Consider the following 21,670-nt stretch of genomic DNA (forward strand, 5'->3'; position numbering starts at 1 on the left):
ACGCCGTGCATGCGCACACATCTGCCCGTGCAAGGCCTCATAGTCATGGTAGTCTTTCTTGGGGTAAACAAATTTAAAGCGAGCGTCTTTTTTCGTAAAAGCAAAATGTGTCCTCCATGATTTCAGAGGTCTGTAAAGCTTTACGGAAAGCATTGCAGCCAGAGTTCCTTCCCTGCCTTTCAGTCGCCCAACGGGAAGCTATTTCAGTGTAGGAAGAAATGCGATGCTACCAAGCAGACCAATCACAGTTGTTGCGGTCTGCATTGCCCCGACACATAGTTACATTTTGGGAGAGGTACGCGTCAGGCTACGGCGTAGGAATCCGCGTAGGCTCTGCGTAGGGTTTGTGGCAATGCCATACCTACGGCATCGATTTGACGCAGAAGTATAAATCAGTCTTAAGGCATGGCAAATGGATTTCAATACAGATATGTGTGAGGTAATGCAATTTGCAGATAACTTATACTGTGACTGGTAGGGCACTAAGGAATGTAGTGGAACAGAGGAACATAAGGGTTCAGCTGCATAGTTCATTGAATGCAGCATACAAGGAGGCAACAATTTGGCCTTCATCAGTCAGGGCACTGAGTATAGGGGGTATGTCATTATTTTACAGTTGTATAAGTCATTGGTGAAGCTGCACTTGGAATACCATGCACAGTTTTCATTACCCTGTAATTGAGAAAACATGGTTAAACTGGAAAGAGTACAGAAAAGATTTATGAGGACATTGTTAGGCCTGAGTTATAAGGCGAAGTTGGCCAGGCTGGGTTTTCATTCCTTGGAACCTGGAAAAATGAGGGGGTGACCTTATAGACATGCTTAAAATTATGAGAGGCATAGAAAAGATGGACGGCAACAGTTTTTTCCCCATTATGGGGGAAACCTAAACTAGGGGGCATAGATTTAGGGTGAGAAGGGAAAGATGTAAAAGGGATCGAAGGGGCACCCTTTGCACACGAAGGGTGTTGAGTGTATGGAATGTGCTGCCAGAAGGAGTGGTTGAGGCAGGTACAATCATGTCATTTAAGAAGCAATCGCATAGGTACATGGGCACATGGAGGGGTAGGGCTTAGTGAGATATGGGCTAAGCTCAGGAAATTGGGACTACTTGTGTGGCAGAGTGGTCACCATGGAACTGATAGACTGAAGGGCCTGTATCTGTGCTGTATTGTACTATCATTCTGTCTGTCTGTCTGTCTGTCTGTCTCTCTCTCTCTCTCTCTTTCACCCCCCCCTTTCTCTCTCTCACCAACACCCACCCTCCCTCCTCCCTCACTTAATAGGTGATAGCAAGAATAATCGTCTCAGCATGTATGATGTTAACAGTAAATTCTTCCTTAATTGCCATGGAGAAATAATTAGGTGAGTTCAAAGGCTCTTCTATGAATATTTAACTGACACTAAGTAAAGTACATTCTCTCATTATTTTCTCGCTTTCTCACTTTGTGCTTTTTAGCCATCTTTTAAATGTTTGAAAAATCTTTAATGGTTGCAGACTCAAAACTTTTAATTTCCCTCTCATTCACAACACACAAGCTCTCTGAGCAAAAATATAACATCACTGGTTAGACGGGGCACAGCTCCTGTTCTGCAGGCAGGTGCCTGGACTGTGCTCCTTTCCCACAACACCTTTGTGCTACCCGTATTGAGTTTCAGTACATCTTACTATGCATATTCCTGCATTCTTATGTACCAGTCAGCAGCTTTGACTTCAGGCATCTCCATACACTGAAAGATCTACACATACTGGCAGACCACTGTGCATCTTTCACTGAATTGATGATCTTGCAGCAACAGGTGATCTTTTTGAAAGTTGATGCAAATTGGGTATTGCATTTCCTGTATGACAATGATGACTGCACCTCAAAAGGCCCTTTATTGATTATAAAGTGCTTTGCTAAGTTTCAGGGCTGTGAGAACACCATTTAAGAAGTCTTTCCCTGAATTTTCTGAATTTGTCTTTATTTGAATTGTTACAATTATTATTTTTAAATTTACTAACTAAACAACACAATAGCTAGCCTTGTTATAAAACTGTCTTACTGTGAAAAATATTATCATTATGCGATAGCTTCATAAGATCTCGATGCATACCATGTTTCATTCTTTAATTATTTTGTACATGCAATGATATTTGTATCTTTTTCTATGCTTACATTTCTTTGATTCTGAACCAAATGTTATGAATGTAATGGGTCTTTACCTGGAGATTAAAGTCTAATTTTCTCTGAACTAAGTAGAAACCTTATCACATGTTTCGTAGGGACTCAGTTCTGTCTCTTTTTTGGCCTATTGAGGCAATTCAGTGGAGATTAATTTGGCAATTGACATGAATTAGCAACACTGAAAATCAAAACAAACAGAGTAAGACAGCACAGAAAAGATACATAACAGCGATAAGATTCCTATTTAGCCTTTGGAGAAAATCAGTGTTTAATCAGCGTATAAAATTATTATGTTAATCACATTTTGCAACACTATTCAGAACTAAGCATTTGAGATATACATTATGGACAGGGCAAATGGAGATAAGAATTTACTTGTGCATACGGAGTGCGTGAATTGAAATGTAATACATGCCTGAGTTTGTAAAGCATCAGAAAAACGAGTGAAGTTCCCCACCGCAAAGAACGTGATAAAATAGAGCAATTCTCCTTGGCTGCACCAATACATCACTTTTAGGGTGACAAATGATACCAAACACCAGATTTTGGCTTTCTGTGCTTATTTACTTCTTGCTGCTCCCATGGATTTACCATTGAATTGGGAAGGTAATGTCAGAGAGACCAGAGTTTTAGGTTTGCAGAGAAAAGCCGTGATATTAAATGTCATTAACAAAAATATAGGTGGACATTGTTGGCATTATCTATTTGTTAAAGTTGGATTGGTTGCCATATTTTCAAAGATATATAAGACAAAATAAGTAAATTAACATTTTCTATCGTGAAGGATAAATTAAAAGATAGAAAGTATCAAAATTATGAACGTTTTCTAAAACTTGTATATTCATCTGAGATTTCAAGCATAAGACATCCATTGCTAGAATAAATAACAAATCACCAAAGGAAATTTTCAAAATTGCAATATTTTGACAGGATGATCTGTAGGAAGCAAAGATCAGTTTATAATTATTACAAGACTAGACGGGGTGAGATTTAAGTACATTTCCCACACATTAAAATGTGCATTTATTTACCTTTCACAACACCCCACAATGCTATCCAACCAATGAAATGCTAATAGATGTTATATAAGACCACGGTTGAAGATTTGCATAAAGTTCCCATAACCAATGCTGTGATAGATTGTCTGTTTACAACAGGTTTATTACATACAAATCTCAAGCAGCATATTAAAATAATTCCCTGCTCTTCTTCAAAAGGGTATATTGATATCTTTGATGTTCATTTGAAAAAACAGGCAGGGTGAAAGGTAGCACCTCTATAAGCTCAGAGCTGCAATGCAGCATCAGCCTATATTTTTCTTGCTCAAATCTTTCGACCAGAAATAAAACCCAGAACCTTCTGGCTCAGAATTAAAGAACTACCAACTGAGCTGCAGCTGACACAAAGAATGATTTACTGTAGGTAGTGAATGAAGATACTGTTCTATTATCTCGAAAGAAATCAAATGAAAAAAAGAGAAATAGTATGCAGTCTGTCAATTCTGTGCACTCCAGCTTGCATTTGAACTAATGGTGCTTTTTTGGAAGTGCCCTCTCCGTTTTGGTATTTTGAGAGAATGAATAGACGAAAGATAAGGACAACTCAGCATGACTGGCAGCATCTATGGCAAGAGAAGCTATAGTGTTCTGCTCCACAGATTCTGCACAATATGCTGAGTATCTCTATTTTATTTCAGATTTGCAGCACCTGCATTATCATTCTGTCCAGGAAATTAAATTATTTGTGGATGGGGATAAGCAATTTTTTTTTGGTTGCTGGTATCTTTCCAGATTTTGTGGTTATTTGCTTTCTAACAGCCTCTATTGTCATTATTTGTCTCCTTTTATGTGAGGATTATATTAAGACAAAAGTGATGACACATTGAATCTGCTGCTCAAAACCATTTGCCCTACCTGTTAGGGAGTCCCACACTGGTCTCTCAGAACCAGGCAGGAGGAAGTCAATATCCCAGCAAATATCTAACAAACGCAGAGATTCTTAGGGGAGCGGCTGACTCTACAGGGACAAAATGTTTTAAATTCCAACAGGTGTTCTGCAAGTAAACGGCGTTTAACTTTTCTTTGGCTAGCATAATACTGGAAAGACTGGAGTCAGTAGACTTTTCACTGGTCTAAGTGTTAATTTTAAAGAATAGTTCATTATGAGATGATAAACACCACACTATTTTAATCGGAAAATCACTTTAAATCTGGTAAATCTTCAAAATCTCCACCATGAGTCAACTGAACGGTAACCTGCCTCGCTTTTTCTGATTGGGCAATCGAAAACTCCTCACTAGGGAATCGCCCCGTTGATCCTGGCGCGATTGGCTTGCACAGCTGTCAATCAGGACAGCCCCATTCATGGCCAAACCAAGACGATCAGCCAACAGATGATTAAGGGACATCGCTTTGGGGTGTGACCGAGTGTTGGCTCCAGTCTCCCGCTTATAACGGTGGGGTGAACTCGCAGCCATGAGAAGTAAGCTGCTGTAATACATACTCGGAGCGGCATAGCGTAACATAAGGCTAGTTTGCATTTGTCGAAATACTAGATGCACGTTGAATTGATGCGCTGCTGATGAATTTATCTTTTAGGAGTCGGAGGATGTGGGAACGATGTTCAGTGGTGCTTTACCCAAGTGAAAGGTACCTCGGACCTTGATATATCTGAAGGTAGGATTTAAATTTGTCATCCTCTCCTGTGTGGTGGAAGTGGTATGTTTGTCTTTGTAAACACACCCACCCCTCTTGAATTACAGGTTTCTCATTCTTTCCTCACATATGTGTTTTATAGTTGTCTTCCAACCTGTTTAAAGCGTGAGGATGGGAAATCTGCGTGTGTAGTTATTTAAATTATCTGACCTGTAAAATGGAGTGTGAGTGCTCAAATATTAATTTACTGTGTTAGGAATTGAATTATCTATCTAGATTTTTAAAATAATCCCAAGGAATTTGTTGTATCAAGACTGTGACAAAAAATAATTTAGTAGTTTATAATTTGTGTTAATGAGGTTTTGGAAAATGAAGTGAAGTGTTGTGCTAGAGAAATTTATGAGTATGGTTACAATGGTATTTTGCCTTTTTTTTGGTCTGCTCTGAGTTTAGTGTCTGGTAGTGAAGTATGAATGTCTGGTATTAACTGGTTTCCTCAGAGCCATTTTTGAAAAAAAAAATTGGAAGGTAGCAATAAATTTAAATTTTATAAATGTCTTCAGTAAAATACAGCTGTGAATTCATCATCCAGAATTATGTTAATGTAGGTGAGTCAACTAAATTCCATTCATCCAAGTGAAGAGCACTTGGAAATGAGTGATAACGCATGACCAAAAACAACTGCTTTTCCTCCTCAAATCTATTTAAAGTAGGATCTATATGTTTCTGTGACTCATTCACTGGGAGTATTATTTTATTAGACTTTATAATTTGATTTTGTTTTCCTACTGCTTGGTTTTGACCTCCCCAACAAAACAGTTCATAGACATGCTAGAACTATACCATCTGAAACAGACATTTTTTTTGTTTTACAATTCTCCATTATCAAGGAAGTGACTGTCCAGGGCATCAAAAGCTGTTTGTGTGGGAAGTCCAAGGCATTAATGCTCAAAGGTCAGTCAGTGTATAGCCAACTTCATGGGTTGTGTCCTTTGGAGAATGCAGCAGTCTATTGAGCTTGACTTTTTTTCTTTTTAGAAATGTGATTACAATCCCATAAATGCATAGTTTGCTTGATCACAAATGTTTGGATGATTGAAGTTTTTTTTCTCTTAATGTGTGTCTGTAAAGTTTTACATTGTTCTGTGGGGAAGTTAGTATGGGTCACCAACATTAGTGTCTGGTTGATTATGGAGTTGCATCTGAATTCCTGGACAATCTATTCATGATGAACAGATTTGTTGCTTGTAGTATACCCACAGTTCTATTTGAATATCTACTTCTGCATTGTTACAATTCTACGTCATTTGACATGTTTAATTGCTTCATGGGTGAACTTTTCATTGGTATTGGAAGTTTGGATGCATTTCTTTAATCAGCTATTGTATTTAAATTCTGATGGAAGACTACATGGACTGCTGAAGAAATGTTTTGCATCATTTCTTAATAACTGATCATTATTTCGTTTTTGAAATAATGATTTTTTTCCTAACTTTAATCGGTGAACAGATAATTGAATGTGCAACATAAATTTGACGAGGCACATACAACAAATTCAATGGATGAAAAATGGAAGGTTGTTCTCAGAAGTACAATTATTTTGTTGCCAAATGTGTTACTGGAAGGATCCTGAAAAATTCAACATGGGAGAGCATTCCATTGTTTAGGGGATGGGCAATTGAAGACATCACTGTAGTTGTCTAGAATACAAGAATAATTGAATTCTAATGCGATTATTGGAATAGAAGGTATGAAATTAACAATTAAAGAACTTGAGTAAAATGTTGAGCATTGTAAGAAATGTTCCATTGATAGATGCAGAACTTGTTTTGACCAGTGAACAATGTGAGGATTTAGGTATGGCTTTACGGAGGTTTTAAATGGGGAGGCAAGCCAAAAGCAAGTTGAATCCAGAATTCTTTTTGTCTTCAAGAGCTTGGATGAGAGGCTTGGGACTAGCTGACGTAGGCTCTGAGCTGGCTGTTGTCAGGAGCTCAGTCTGTGTCTATAAAATACTGAGATTATGAACAGTTGAAATAGAAACTGTGGTTGGAGAAAGATGGAATTTGTAGCAAAATCTTGGTGAAAATTAGAAATAGTATTCATTTCAAAGCAAGTGTTCCTCAATAAAAATTGGAAGACCAGCAAGTAATTTGACAATTTGCAATAGCGAAGTTGAGAGGAATGATGAGGAGAATTGTGCTTTTGATTGCCCTCTAGAAACAAATGATGGCTTCAGATAATATGGAAAAGTAGCAGGTAAATGGGGGCTCTTGGAAAAGACATTGGAGGAATATCTCCACTGCTAGATGGAAGAGGTGAGGGTAGTGCCATTTATATTGCACAAAAGGAGGGAAGTATTGGAGGAAGTTGTAAGTTTGACAACATCAAGGGCAATGTCAAATTAGAGAAGTCAAAATTGATGTTGCCTCTTGCACATATATTTTGTGCGAAACTGTTCCAGTTTTGCAGTGTGTGTGAAAACTAGGAGGGATTCACACTTGGAACTGAGATGAGAATGGAGAGGACGTGATGCCTCTCCCTTTTTAAAAAAAATATTGATTTGTTACTTTTTAGTCTCATGCCACTTGGAACTTTCTATCTGTTGATGTAAGTTGTGAAGAATATTGGAACTATTGTGTTCTTGTTTGAGGAAATTATTTTTTCAAGAAATTGCTTCTGAAGTGAGAAAATTTAAAGTGACTGTTTAAGTTTGTGTTTAGAGGTAATCTTTTTTTAAAGTATTAAAGTGTAATCCTTGTGCAGTATCAACTATATTTTCTGTGAAGAATTACAAATATAATAATTAGTGTCAGGTTAGTGTTAGTTTCATTTATTGTATGTTTAATTTCAAATGGAGATGACTTGCAGACTGACCAGGAATCTGATATGGGAACTCTCTCATGAGTTGGATGAAGGTGGTGAGGGCATGACAGGTGTGAAGAGAGAAAACAATGAAATGATGTATGATTTGTTGGAGAAGGTGGTTCCTGAATGCTTGCATTCGGTGACCTATGTTCTTGAGGTCCTATTTGCTTTTGGTTGTGATTTTTATGTTGGAGTCCTGGAAGAGAAGCTTGACTGATTAGATGCAAAGCTGAAACCATGTCTAGCCAATGGTCAGGAATAATTTTTTTTCACATAAAAGATGGTATATTTTTATTAAACTTGGTATGCAAGAAGACTATGGAGATTCAGGTCTTGAGTGCATTCAAAGTACAGACTCCTGGCTTATTCCAATGGTGAAAGGAAGATTGAAATGAGAATCATGATGGTGGAGACAAGGGACTGAATGGCTTGCTACTTCTTTTGCTTGAATTCTTGGGAGGCTATGACTATGATATTCTTAATTACCTCATGTAGAACATTTTTATATGATACACAGTAATCACACTTTGATCTTAAAACAGACAAATGTCTGTGGATCCCCTTGTGATGTCAGAGTTAATTACTGGTTATTCAAACATCATGCTTGTACATATACTACTGAGGGAGATAAATCACCAAACATGCTGACTTTCATCTCTCCATAACATGCTAATGAAACCGAATTTGAAAACCTTGCCAAACAACTTTTGTTTATCCAAGGAACAGGAGATAGAAAGTGAAGAATACCTTTTTATTATGGGTTGGGGAAATTGTAAAGTGTTGTGTTTTGTCTGAATTTGGAGTGACGTGAATGTATGATCTGAATTCCTTCCTTTTGCTAACAGTCTAGTACAAAGGGTGTAGCATTTCAAATGCACATTGATCACCAGAGAAAGGTTACAGGTAGCCTTCTGCAATCATAGTGATAATGTCTTATGCTAATAATGGTTCATACTTCCACACTGGGCAAGAGCATATAATCTGCTTGTATGAAATTCTGGCAAGGATATAGTTATTTTGCTGTGGATAGTAACAATTGGCTACTTTTTAACTATTAATACTAAACTTTCACATTTTAAGCTTGTTTCATAGTCCTGGTTAGATGATACAGTTGATAATTTGTACACCCTTAAGTGTTTCTATAAATGGCAATGTTTTGACTATGACTTGCAAACGTTTCCTCTATCTATTGTCTGCAACTTTAAATTGTTCATAAAATATAATTAGAGTGTTTACTCTCTCAACAATATCTGTAATGAAGGTCATGGATTTAGCTTAATTGTTGACTATTCCAGTACATTATAACACAAAGTATCATTTAGAATGGGGTAGCTTTCTACAATAGGAATGAAGCTGCAGTAATTTTCATGTTTATCTATTTATAGTTTCCTGGAGAGGTTTTGTGTGCATGCGTGCGCATGCCACATTTAATGGAAATTTTTGTCTGCTCATCTCTAACAACTCTGCTGGAGATAGTTTTTTAACCTTCTGTTGTTTGAACCATCTGCCTATCACTTGCAGTTTAATGTTTCACCAAATGTTCCTATTTAATTGTTTTGATAATGTAGCACTTGTGTAACAGTACATTAGCTAGCAGCAGGATGATATAGCTTATTGTGCACAATATGAAACTATCTAAGTGCTCTCTCACTAATTTTCCCGTACACTTGAATAGAGGACGAAAGGCAGATTACCACCTCATCTTTCTGTGATGCAGGCCTGGACACTTTTTTTCCTTCCAGAAGTCTTGATATTTAATTGTTAACTTCATTTCAAACTGCTCATGATTTTTAAGCTATGACTGCATTTTGTACTGTTCACCATTTCTTTAAAGGGCTCAAATGCTGCAAGTATGACATCTCATTGCATTGGACCATCTGTGTCAAAAGCCTTTCCTGGCTTATTCATAGAAAACATCATTGGATCGAAAAGAATTTAACCAGAATTGATTATTATATGGATTTGGCTGAAAATGTATGCCAGAACCTCCCAAATCATAGAATTTAATGTCACTATTTTAAGGATGCTCGTCATGTGGAAGAGAGTATCTGCAATGTAACATACAACAGAATGGTGGCAACTGAAGGTAGAGATGAAAATCAGGAAATGCTCAGCATTTGCAGGCAGTGTTGGTGGAGAGAAAATAAATTTCAGTTGTCTTTCATTAGGACTGTGCTTAGGATGGCTCAAAAAGGGGCCCCTGAGTGCTTTGTAATTGAACATTGAGAGCTGAGTTTATATTTCGTATGTTTTGAACTGAAAATAGTCTGAATTTTCAGCTTGCTTTGAAACTGGCAGTCACATTCGGAAGAACTTCCACAAGTAGTATCTCTCAACTCAAAACAATCTAAAGAACTGATTACTTGGAATGTTGATTTTCTTTTTTGGCTGTTGTTGCTTCTAATCACTATTTGTCAGGGAAAGCAATTGTAACTTGTTGCGAGGTTTCAGAGCTTTGTTAGCAGTACAGTATCTGGTCTCTGACATCACTACACCTCCACAATTACTATATTTTATCTAGCTAGTGTCTGTAAAAAGCAGGCAATTGTACAGGGAAGTAGTTTATTGAGAATGAGTTTTGCGTCATCCAACACCAGTTTATATATAGTTTTTGAATATTAAGACCCTTTATTCAAATAGGAAAGTGAAGTAACATTATGCGGGGGTCATTCTTTCACCTGCTTTCTGAGATGTGTGGTACAATTACACCACCAGAACTGGGCAGGGTTTACACGCTCAATAATGCCATTTTGCCACGTTTGTTCCTGATTACTGAGTGCTTGATGAATCTTCAAAAGCAAGGATTACTTCCACTCTGCTTCTGAGGTGGTCATTTAGCCCATTCAGATTCATTGAAGGTGTTCGCAGTGCTTTACGGGGCAAATGGTTGGATAATTTGAGCCCGAAACGTCTACTGTACCTCTTCCTAGAGATGCTGCCTGGCCTGCTGCGTTCACCAGCAACTTTGTGTGTTGCTTGAATTTCCAGCATCTGCAGAATTCCTCGTGTTTACGAGGATAATTTGAGAGTTGGTATTCTTGGAGATCATTTAACTTGCTGAATCCACACTAATAGTCAAGCACCCTTTCACAATAGTACTGCATGGATCCCATTCTATCCACATTCTCTTTCCCACCCCCCCATCTCATCAAAACACCAATTTAAAGTGGTCAGTTAATTTGTCATCCTACTGTACTACAAACTGTAGGGACATATAGCTAAGGTGTCTGAGACCTTTGCACAATACTGTGGTAATTTTATGTATTGCATTGTACTGCTGCAAAAACTAAATTTCATGACATATGTGAATGATAAACCTGATTCTGATGGGGGTCTCCACTGTGGACTGAGAGTGGGAAAGGGTCGGGGAGAGGGGAATCATGGTTGGGAAAAGAGGAAGGGAGAGGGAAGCTCAAGAGAATCTCCGTAATGATCCGTGTGTCTGCACCTGCACCTGCCCTCGGCACCCCTTCTCTGCCACCTATCCTACATCCCCACCCCCCTCATTCCCAACAGCCTTTGTTCCTGCCAGATTTACAAACTCTCTGTCCATTCCATGTGGACAATTACAGTACTGTGCAAAAGTCCTGGGCACTCTAGCTATATATATATATATATATATATATATATACCTAAGATTTTTTGCAGTACTGTATGTCTTTGATTATGGGAGAAAACTGACACTAAGGGAGAAAGCATGCAAATTACACACAGCACTGGAGCTAAGAACTAAACAATGATCAATGGAGCTACGAGGCAGTAACTCTTACCTGTGCCATTGCGCCTACCACGTTTTTTTACTAAGCTCCAAAGAGATTTAATGAGGAAACCTCCTTCCACCAAATGTTACAGGTTTATTTTGATCGTTGGCCTGAAATTCCCACAAGCTGTGAGAATGTTGGCCCTGGAAAACAACATCAAAGCATTTTTTTTGTACTCTGCTGGTTGTCTCTTGTTGTAATGGGAATGTGGTGTTCACCTGACCAAGGTATATAAGGTTTTGCCTAGAAAAAGATGGTGATTTATTTATCTTGTGAATGGATATTGCAGAGACTGCATTGGTGATACTTCTCCAGTGCTTTAAGGTGCCTGCTATAAGTGGTCCATTTATCCAAGGTATGCATACTTGAGGGCAGGGGTCACTGCTGCCTAATAAACAATGAGCTAAAGACCAAAATCCATGTCTTGAAATGTGAATGTTCTTGGATGGTTAAAATCTGTGCTGGCTTAGTCATCAATATGTTTGCCTAGTAATGGCTTCAGAGATCTTGAGGTAATCAAGTTTCCCAGGGTCTTGTCGTGGATCCGTGTTATCTGTGTCCTGTGTGTAGAGAGGAATTGTTAGCATTGGCCTGTTTGTCTTAATGAGCTGCAGGTGGTCTCTGAGCATTGATGTGTGCAGCAACTTGATAACTAAATTCTGGAGTGGAGATGAAGGGGAGCAGTTTCCAATCATTTTACGGATTAGTCTCACTCCAGTCAAAAGCATGTTGGTTTGTGAGGCGAGGTTGTAGTTAGGAGAGTTGAGGAGCAGATTGGGCTGCACCTGTGGCAGATCTACTGACATTTGTGACCTTCAATCAACAAACATTAAATGGAGATAGGTTAATTATTGAGGTAGCCAAATTTTGGAAGTTGTTTTCACTAGAAAGTAGATTAGGTAGCTACGAAGGCTTTTAAGATTATGTAAATATTTGACGTGAAAATTATTTACATGTGTGGAAGAGAAACTTGGCATTTATGTAAGCAAGCTACCAGTAAATCCAAAGGAATTCTGGAGAAGCTTTGAAACCTGAAGCGTGTTAAGAAATAAACTTATTGCCACACAAATGAAGACAAAGAGCAAGGAAGCATTTGACTAGCTACTTAGGATCCAGTAGGAGAAGGAAATGGAAGATGTCTTCAAGGTGTTGGATGATATGGAATGGAATACTAACACAAACATAAGTTGCCTTTGCTGAAAAGCCTGTTCCTATGCTGTAAGTACTTGGCAGCAACAGTTCAGCTTTACTGATGCTCTCTACAGTAACTTCAAGTGGAATTGAAACTTTTAGATTTTACAGTGATAGTTATTGGGTAGGAGAACTCATTAGCTAACTGATTTGGAAGTAGACAAGCCACCATGAATAGAAAATCTATCTTTAAATTAAAGAGACAATAATTAAAAGCTTTCGGAGCAAATGGCACTGAATCATGAGATCAAATGGCTAAATACAAGTTCCTTTTTTTAAAAAAAAAAGTATCACCCTAATAAACAAATGCAGTAAAATCAGTTGGAATCTTGTTCCATAAATTGAGCTGATTTGATAACCCATAATGATATTGATTTGAAATACAGACACTAAGCTAACTTGTGAGCAGAAATACTTTATTGTGCAAGGAAGTGACAAAAGACATTACGGAAGACTGCCAGCGTTCATCTAGTTTTGTGCATATTCTTGAGAGAATTTGAAGATTAGCAGGACTCCAAAGAAGGTATGCCAAGCAGTTATAGGTAAGATTTTTAAAAATCTTCCTCACTAACAGTATTTAAATTACAAACGTTTGTAAGTCAGTGTTACATGGTCTGAGGGAAATGATGAAATTAGATTTGCAATGATCAATTTAAAGTGAGTATATATTTAGTAACAAAGGGGAGTTGAAAATGTTCTTCAAAAGTCTATTTCAAAGGTTGTTAGAATATTTAAAAATTGGAAATGACCTTTGAACCTGAGGTGAAAATGGAGTTTGGATGTATATGAAGTGCGACATCTAAAGGTGTAGTGAAGAAATTGGTAAATGTTTGTGACCAGTGGTGTTCCACAGGGATAAGAGCTGGAACTTTGTGGATGTAAATGATTTCAGACGGTGTGGAGAAAGATGGAGGGGTCTGTATCGCAATTCATCCTGAGCAGCTGTGTGACAGGGGACTCTCTAATCTACGGACTGTTCCCAGGGACACCCACAGAAACAGACATCAAATGCTGCTGGCACACCATTAACTTGGTAAAAGATGTGCTTTCGTCTGCCCGAAAGTTGTTGGTCTGACAACAGGTTGAGATGTCCATTGAGGAATGTTGTGTCTGGCACATTCCAGGCTGCAGGAATGTGCTGAAGGGTGCACTGAAGCTTGGTGCAGCCACCACAAGGGCTCAGTGGGAAAGGACCGTGATGTAGTGTTCTTCTACTGGAGAAGGTGGGGCTGGGTTGGGTGAGGAAGCCTCTCATTTAATGTGAGTAGTATGCCACCCCAGCAGATATGAGTGGCAGCAGTGCTATTGATGTATAGGAATATAATAGAACAGTATTGAAAGCATTGAATATTTATGTAAAAATAGCACTGCATGATTTATTGTAAATTTTTTTTGTTATGGATAAAGTTTATCTTGATTAAAAAGGATTTGGATGAAAATGCAGATGGATGGACAAGTCTGAAAGATCTGTATAGAGTGGGTGTGTGGAGGATGTTTCCAACAGAGGAAGAATTTAAGAACCGAGGACGTAGTATCAGAATAGCAATACATTCTGTTGCATGAATGAAATCACGGGAGAGAGTTACTGGTAGATACAAAGCAGCTTCTTTATTCGACAAAACAAGGTATAGCAGGCATCATATGGAGACACTTTAGTTGGAAAGGTCTGCTGGCCCAACGTGGGGCTGGATATTTATTTGCTAAACATAAAGGACAATTCCATGTTTACAAAGTATAGACAATACTTTCTTTTGAAGCTGCATACAAACTTCACACCTTCTGATTACATCCATCCCACAAGCGCCAGCAGCGTCTGGACTGGGATCCACAGCTTTTGGGAAAAGCATTGTTCCAAATTAAATCTACAATACATTATAAAGGAGTAGAAGACTGGTTGCCAAAGTCATTTGCTAAATGTAAATGACCTAAAACAAAAAATCACTCTAACACATCCATTAAGGGTAGAGATGAGGAGGAACTTACTTGGCAAAGACAGCTGTAGAGGCCAAGTCGTTGGGTACATTTAAAGTGGAAGTTGACAGGTTCTTGATTAATCAGGGCATCAAATGTTATGGGGAGAAGGCAGGAAAATAGGGCTAAGAGGGAAAATAAATCAGCAGTGATCAAATGGAAGGGCAGACTAGATGAGCTGAATAGCCTAATTCTCCTCCTATGTCTTATTGTCTTGAAGTTTGAAGATGAAAGTGATTGGAGTTGTAAACAGTGTAGAGGGCTGTCAAAGGCAACAGTAGAATATAGATTAGTTACAGATAAAACATGAATAGATGGAGATTAATCCAAGTAACTGAGACATTACATGGAGAGGTCAAATGTAAGAGTAAAGTGTACAGTTAATGACAGCTTGCAGCTTTGTAGTACAGAGGACTCCAAGTTCATAGCTGTGTGTAAGTGGGTGCACAAAGTAGTGTAGTGCAGGGTATTAACAAAGGCATATGGCATACTTGCCTTTAATAGTGGGCGTACTGAGTATAAAAGTAAGGAAGTCATATTGCAGCTATGTAAGTCTTTTGGTTAGATTACACTTTGAGTATCGCATTCAGTTCTAGATGTCCCATTACAAGAAGAATTTGCAGATTTTGGATAGAGTACAGAAAAGGTTTACCAGGATGCTGCTTGGATTAGAGGTTATGAGCTATTCCAAGAAGTTGGACAAATTTAGGTTATTTTCTCTCAAATGTTGGAGACTGAGGGCGAGACCTGACAGAAATGTATCTCTGCATCCCATAATTTTGCAGGATAGATAGTCAGAATATTTTCCTCAGTAATGTCAAGTACTAGAAGAAATCCATTTAAGTTGAATGTTTCAAAGTTTAAAGGAGATATGGGGCAAGACTTCCTTGTTTCAGAAAGTAGGTGTTTGAAATAGGCTTCTGGGATAGTGGTGGGAACAACTCTGATAGTTCCCACTTATGTCCGCTGGGGTGGCATACTACTCTATGTTAAATGAGGCAGAGATAGATAGGTTCCTGATTCGCCAGGGCATTAAAGGGTATGGGGTGAAAGCAGGGAAGTGGAAGAATTGGATCAGCCCATGATTGAATAGCAGGGCAGACTTGATGGGCTGAATGGCCTACTTCTGCTCTTATATCTTGTGGTTTTGTGATAGTGGCATTTTCAGAGGCAGTTTGATAGACACGAATATGGAAAGGCATGGATCATGTGCAGGGTTTAATTTGGCATAGTGTTTGGTGCGGACACGAGGGACTATGGGGCTTGTATCAAATGGGTATATTGACACAAGAATAATTGACTCATTGTGCAGAAATAGTTGCCATTGTTCTTGACTGGCATTCTATGATACTTGAGAGCTGTAATACTTTACTCATGCTTGTTAAAGATGACTTTACAAATGTGTATATTGGAGCAGTTTCCATTTCAGATCATTGTTATATGCAGTTTAAACTTGGGTCGGTACTTCATTGAAAAGGTACAACATTGCAAGAGGATTGTAATCTCTAGTTATTTAATTGTGCCTCTTTACTAGCCAATGTTAAGGAAACATTTAATTAACGAGATCCTGGACCAAATCACCTTGGACCTTACAGTTGTAACCTAATGAATGGAATACAAAACTTGCAGAAAATGTCTGTTTTTATATAAATAGTCAATAAAAAAAATCTATAGATCCATTTTGGAGAAAAATATCTTATCAAATAATTTTGTGTTGGTCAAATTTGGAGGATGCAGGTTGAGTACTTAACTGAAATTTCAAAATCTGAAAACCACCAAAATCCGAAATTGTTTTGAGCACTGACATAACATCACAAATGGAAAATTCCCCAAGGCACTAGGAAGGTTCCCAGGTGATGGGCAGGTCTTTGTGCACCACAGACAGTTCTGAGAAGTGACCTCGTATGTAATGAACAGAAATTAATGAAAAATAGAAAAACACTGCATAAAGCAAATAATGAATATCTCAATCGTGCATTGAAAGAGTGGATTCATCAGTGTCAGTGGGTCTGTGCTGCTTAATAGTATGCTTATCATGAAACGAGCAAAGTTCGATCACAACAAACAGAGAATTGAAGGTAGTTGTGAATATTCAGTAGACTGGTTGCAGAAATTTAAGAAAAGGCACAACATTAAATTTTTAATGATTTGTGGTGCTAAGGCATCTGCTGATCATGAAGCAGCAGAGAAGTTCATTGAGTTTGCCAAGATCATTGCTAATGAAAATCTAACATGCTGAATGACTACATCAGTACATGTGCGTGATGAACAACTGTAAGACAGACTGCTAACCCATGGCACATAAATTCAGTCGGAAATGATAGTGATCCAAAGCTATCTCATTATATTTTCCAAAATTTAAAACTTCTAGCCCCAAGCATTTCAGATAATAGGTACTTAGATTGTAATTCTTTGAGCAAAGTATAAATAACTGTCTGGGAAGAGTTGGACTTAATGCCTGTACCCATGTAATTGGATAGCTGAATGCAAAGATCAGGTGATTTGATGTTGGTATTCATCTGCCTCTGAAATGAGATATAAATTGATGGTAAAGAAGGCATATTGAAGCAACATTTCAACAACTTCCCTGGATGAATCTGTCTTGTAGAAGTCAGACTTGGTGCTGTATCCGCTATTTGCCACTTTCAGGGAGCCTTGGTCTTGGGAACTTATCTACCTTAATGTTCCTTAAGAGTCCACATCGTGTTACCACCACCACCACTTTTATCAACACACCTTAGCACATCGGCACGTCCCAACTTGATCTTGCTATCCTCTATGTTCTGTCCTTGGTAAATACTGATGTAAGCACTCTTCTAGTACTCTACACACACTAATGCTCCAGCGTAAGTTCCCTCCTCTGTCTGTCAGTGGTCCTACCTCATGTTTTTAATGTATAAATAAAATGCTTTGGTGATTTCTTTCAATCCAATTCACCAGAGACATTTTATGGTCCCTTTGACCCTTCTTGATTCACTTCTGTCCTTTAATTCCTGAAGTCCTGACCAATTCTGTATTCCTCCAAGCTTCCTGAATCTTGCCATCTTTGTATGACTTCTGCACAGGAACATGTTGGTCCTGAATTTGACATAGTGGGCTATTAAACAACTCTCGTGTTGGTTGTGGACTTGACCAATAACAACTGCTTACAATCTCATCTCAGCTCCTTTGGTCTTGTTGGTACTTGTAGTGTGAACAAAGTTACCAGAGAGACTCAGTTAGCAGATATGAAGCAGACTTTTATTTGACAAATCATCATATTAAGACCCTTTCAGAGGAAGAGGCCTGTTTGAACCAATATTACATGACATTTTATATGCTAAAGATCAAAGGGCAATTCTATATTTACAGTGTATCTACAATGCTTCCTTTGAATTTAACATTCGCATCACCTTCTTTGCACCCACACTGGATAGCCAAAATGAATGTTAAATCAGCATTGTCTGGTTTTTCAGTTAACTGTGGTTCACAGCTCAAGGAACCAGTTGTCCAGTGCTGCATTTTAAATTTGATCTACAATCCATATTCAGATCTGAAGGTTGGTTGCTGAAGTTAATATTTTGCTATGCACCTCAAGTCCAGAATATCCTCTTAACGTAGGTCACAGGGAGAAGGCTGAAGTATGGGGTTGAGAGGATTAGTAAATCAACCATGATGGAATGGCAGATGGCCTAATTCTGCTTCTATGTCTTATTGTCTAATGATCTCCTGCCTGGTACTTTAGTAATCACCTTTTCCTAATTTAGGCATCATCCTTACCCATGACTTTGCACCATCATCCACTTACCCATGGCTAGCTTAAAACTTGAAGTTGTGATCACTGTTCCTGAAATGGTCTGCTGTTGCTCCAATCACCTGGCTAAGTTCATATTCTAGTAAAAGTTCCAGTGCTCTTTTCCTGGTTAGGCATTTTACATAGAGTGTTGATAAACCCTCCTGGATGTACCTAACAAATTCTGCCCTATCAAAGCATTTGGCAGAAAGGAGGTCTTGGACAATATTGGAAAAATTAGTCACCCACTATGGCTAATTTGCTTTTGCATCTTCCTATAAGGATGGTTCCTTAAGCTTGTCGTAGCTGGGGGAGGGGGGAGAAGTGGTGCAGATAAGCTCCCACTATCTTTTAAATGCTCCCAATGGTGTGCATCTCAACTAGCCCCTGACAATCAAGTCCTGCTCCTAAGCTTCGTGTGTGGCTTAGCAACTAAAAACCTACTGACCGAAGGGCCAAAGTCGGGTTACTGGTACCTAAAAACCAGTCACTTGGGGGGCGATAGGGCTCTTCAACAATGGTTAGCAGCTCATTTAGGATAAGGAAAACCTCTGCTGCTTTTCAGCTATACACATTCAAGGAGAAGGCTTTGGGAGTAAACTCGGGGGGTAAAGTACGGAGCTCGAGTCCCTAAGGTATTCCTACGATGAGTTCAATACTGACTGGTATCTCCTGTGATGCCACTGGTGCAGAACTGTATTAGTCTCTGCTGTTTTTTGGATCCACTCATGAGTGGAGAGGGAAAGCTTGCTGCATGGGCAAAGCTTGCTTTTTCTTATTGTACTTCCCTGGTTTGCATACTGGCTTGCACAGACATCTAGGATGCAATATCCATGGTCGAACCCAATCAACGGATGGCCTAATCGTCCCATAATCTGCTGACGTATCTCTTCCTTTGTAACCCACTGGCTGTTGGGGGGGGGCCTATAGTATAACCCCATTCTTATTTCTGAGTTCTACGCCTGATGCCAAACTGGTTGAACCATCTAAGATGTTGTCTCTAAGTAGAGCTGTGATGTTCTCTCTGATCAGATCTGCACGCACTCACCTCTCTTTATTGTACCTGAAACATCTGAATCCTGCAACATGCAGCTGTCAGCCTTGCCTTTCTCTCAGCCTTGTCTCTGTCACTTGTTCCATGTATTAAACCAGGTTGTAATTTCCTTTCTTTCCTGTTGTTCTCCTTGTATTGAAACAAATGGTTTCAGCCCATCAGTCCCACTGACTTCATTAACCTGGGCCTCCGGTTCTTGCTTTCAACCTTGATCTAACCTCTATTTTCCCCTCTTCCTCCACTTACTGACCTGCTGTGGTTTCTAGTCCCTGCCATTATAGTTTATACCCTCCGTAGTAGCACTTGCAAGCTTTCTTGCTCCTTCAGTTCAGGTGCAACTCTTCTTTATAGAAGGCCTATCCACCCCATTAGACAGCCAATGATCCATAGACGTGAAGCCCTACCCCAAGTGACTCTCTGTACCAGCTGCTTAGCAACACATTCAACTGTGCGATCCTGTTGCTTGTCTCAAGCATGTGACATGGTGTGTAATCTTGAGATTACAACCCTGGAGGTTCTGTATTTTTAGCTCTACTTGAATTCTCTTTGTAGAATGATGGCTGTCTTCATGTCTAAGATTTTGATTCCAATGTGAATCGTGAACTCTTTCTGGTCACCTCCACTTACTGAATGCTCTGTGCCCCATCGGAGATGTCCTTGACCTTGGCACTAGGGAGGCAACAAACCATCCTGAAGTCTTACTTACAGCCATAGAAATGCTTGCCTATACCCCTAACTATTGAGTCCCCTATCACTATTGCTTACCTTGACTTAGCTAGATGTTGCTGAACAACAGTGCCAGATGTGGTGCTACTGATTGGGCTGTTGCTGTCATTGTCCACTGAGAGGCAAGATGCAACACGTCTCAGCACTACTTGCCTATCCCCCCCTGGTGGCCAAACATCAAAATAGCTAAATCTTTTGGACCATCTTCCTGAGACTCCTATCTGGAACACAATCTCTTTCCTCCATGCTCCTCTGAGTCCAAATAACAGTCCACCCAATTAGCACTAAGTTGTAGGTGGACACCTTTCCTGCAAACCGTCATCAGGAACACAATTGCTTCCTGATCTTCCACATCTCACAGGAGGAGCATACCACTCCATTAGCTGCCATAATTCCACTTAAACCATTGGACTTTAACTTTCTCCTGCCTTCTCCCTGTAGTCCTTCATGCCCTGCCAAATCAAGAATCTATCAATCTCCTGTTTAAATATACATAAAGCCTTGGCCTCCAAGCTACCTGTGGCAACAAATTACATGGATTCACCACTTGCTAGTTAAAGAAATTCCTCCTCATCTCCGTACTAAAAGGATGCCCCTGTATTCTGAAGCTGTGCCCTCTTGACCTAGATTCTCCCACCATACGAAACATACTCTCCAAATGTACTCTAATAAGGCCTTTCACCGTTCGATAGGTTTCAATGAGGTCACCCCTCATTCTTCTGAATTCTGGTGAATATAGGCCCAGAGCCATCAAATGCTCTTCATGTGACAAGACATTCACTCCTGGAATCATTTTCATGCATCTCCATTGAATCCTCTCCAGTGTCAACACATTCTTTGAAAGATAAAGGGCCCCAAACTGCTCACAATACTCCAAGTGAGGCCTCACCAGTACTTTACAAAGTCTCAACATTACTTCCTTGCTTTTATATTCTAGTCCTCATGAAATGAATGCTAACATTGCCTTTGCCTTCCTCGCCACAGACTCAACATGCAATTTAACTTTTATGGAATCGTGCACAAGGACTCCCAAGTTGCTTTGCTCTTCAGATTTTTAATTTTCTCTCCATTTAGAAAATAGTCAACCCTTTCCTTTCTTCTACCAAAGTACATAACCATACACTTCCCGACACTGTACAGTGTTCCATCTGCCATTTTTTTTGCCCATTCTCCTAATCTAAGTCCTTTTGTAGCCTCTCTACTTCCTCAAAACCACCTGCCCCTCCAGCTATCTTCGTATCATCCGCAAACTTTTGAAATAAAGTCATCAATTCTGTTATCCAAGTCATTGACATGTAAAAAGAATTGGTCCCAACACAAACCCTTGTGAAACACCAGTAGTCAGCCAGAAAAGGCTTCCTTTATTCCCACTCCTTGTCTCCTGCCAATTAACCAGTGCTTTTTCCATGCTAGTATCTTTCCTGTAATACTATGGGGTCTTGTTAAACAGCCTCTTGTGGCACTTTATGGAAAGCTTTCTGAAAATCCAAGTACAAAACACCGAC

At 39.2% G+C, this 21,670-nt stretch overlaps 1 protein-coding gene across 2 annotated transcripts in view; it reads left to right on the top strand.

The window, feature by feature from the left end:
* The first annotated feature begins 4,566 nt into the window (after nt 1–4,566).
* LOC140196674 (serine/threonine-protein phosphatase 2A 55 kDa regulatory subunit B gamma isoform) overlaps nt 4,567–21,670 on the top strand; it is a 300,816-nt gene continuing 283,712 nt past the window's right edge. For both annotated transcript variants that reach the window (XM_072256278.1, XM_072256280.1), the window contains exons 1-2: nt 4,567–4,649; nt 4,766–4,843. In XM_072256278.1, coding sequence (XP_072112379.1) covers nt 4,643–4,649; nt 4,766–4,843 — 85 coding nt within the window. In that variant the 5' untranslated portion in view covers nt 4,567–4,642. The remainder of the gene's footprint in view (nt 4,650–4,765; nt 4,844–21,670) is intronic.

Source organism: Mobula birostris, chromosome 4 (genome assembly GCF_030028105.1).
Source record: "Mobula birostris isolate sMobBir1 chromosome 4, sMobBir1.hap1, whole genome shotgun sequence".
NCBI lineage: Eukaryota > Metazoa > Chordata > Chondrichthyes > Myliobatiformes > Myliobatidae > Mobula > Mobula birostris.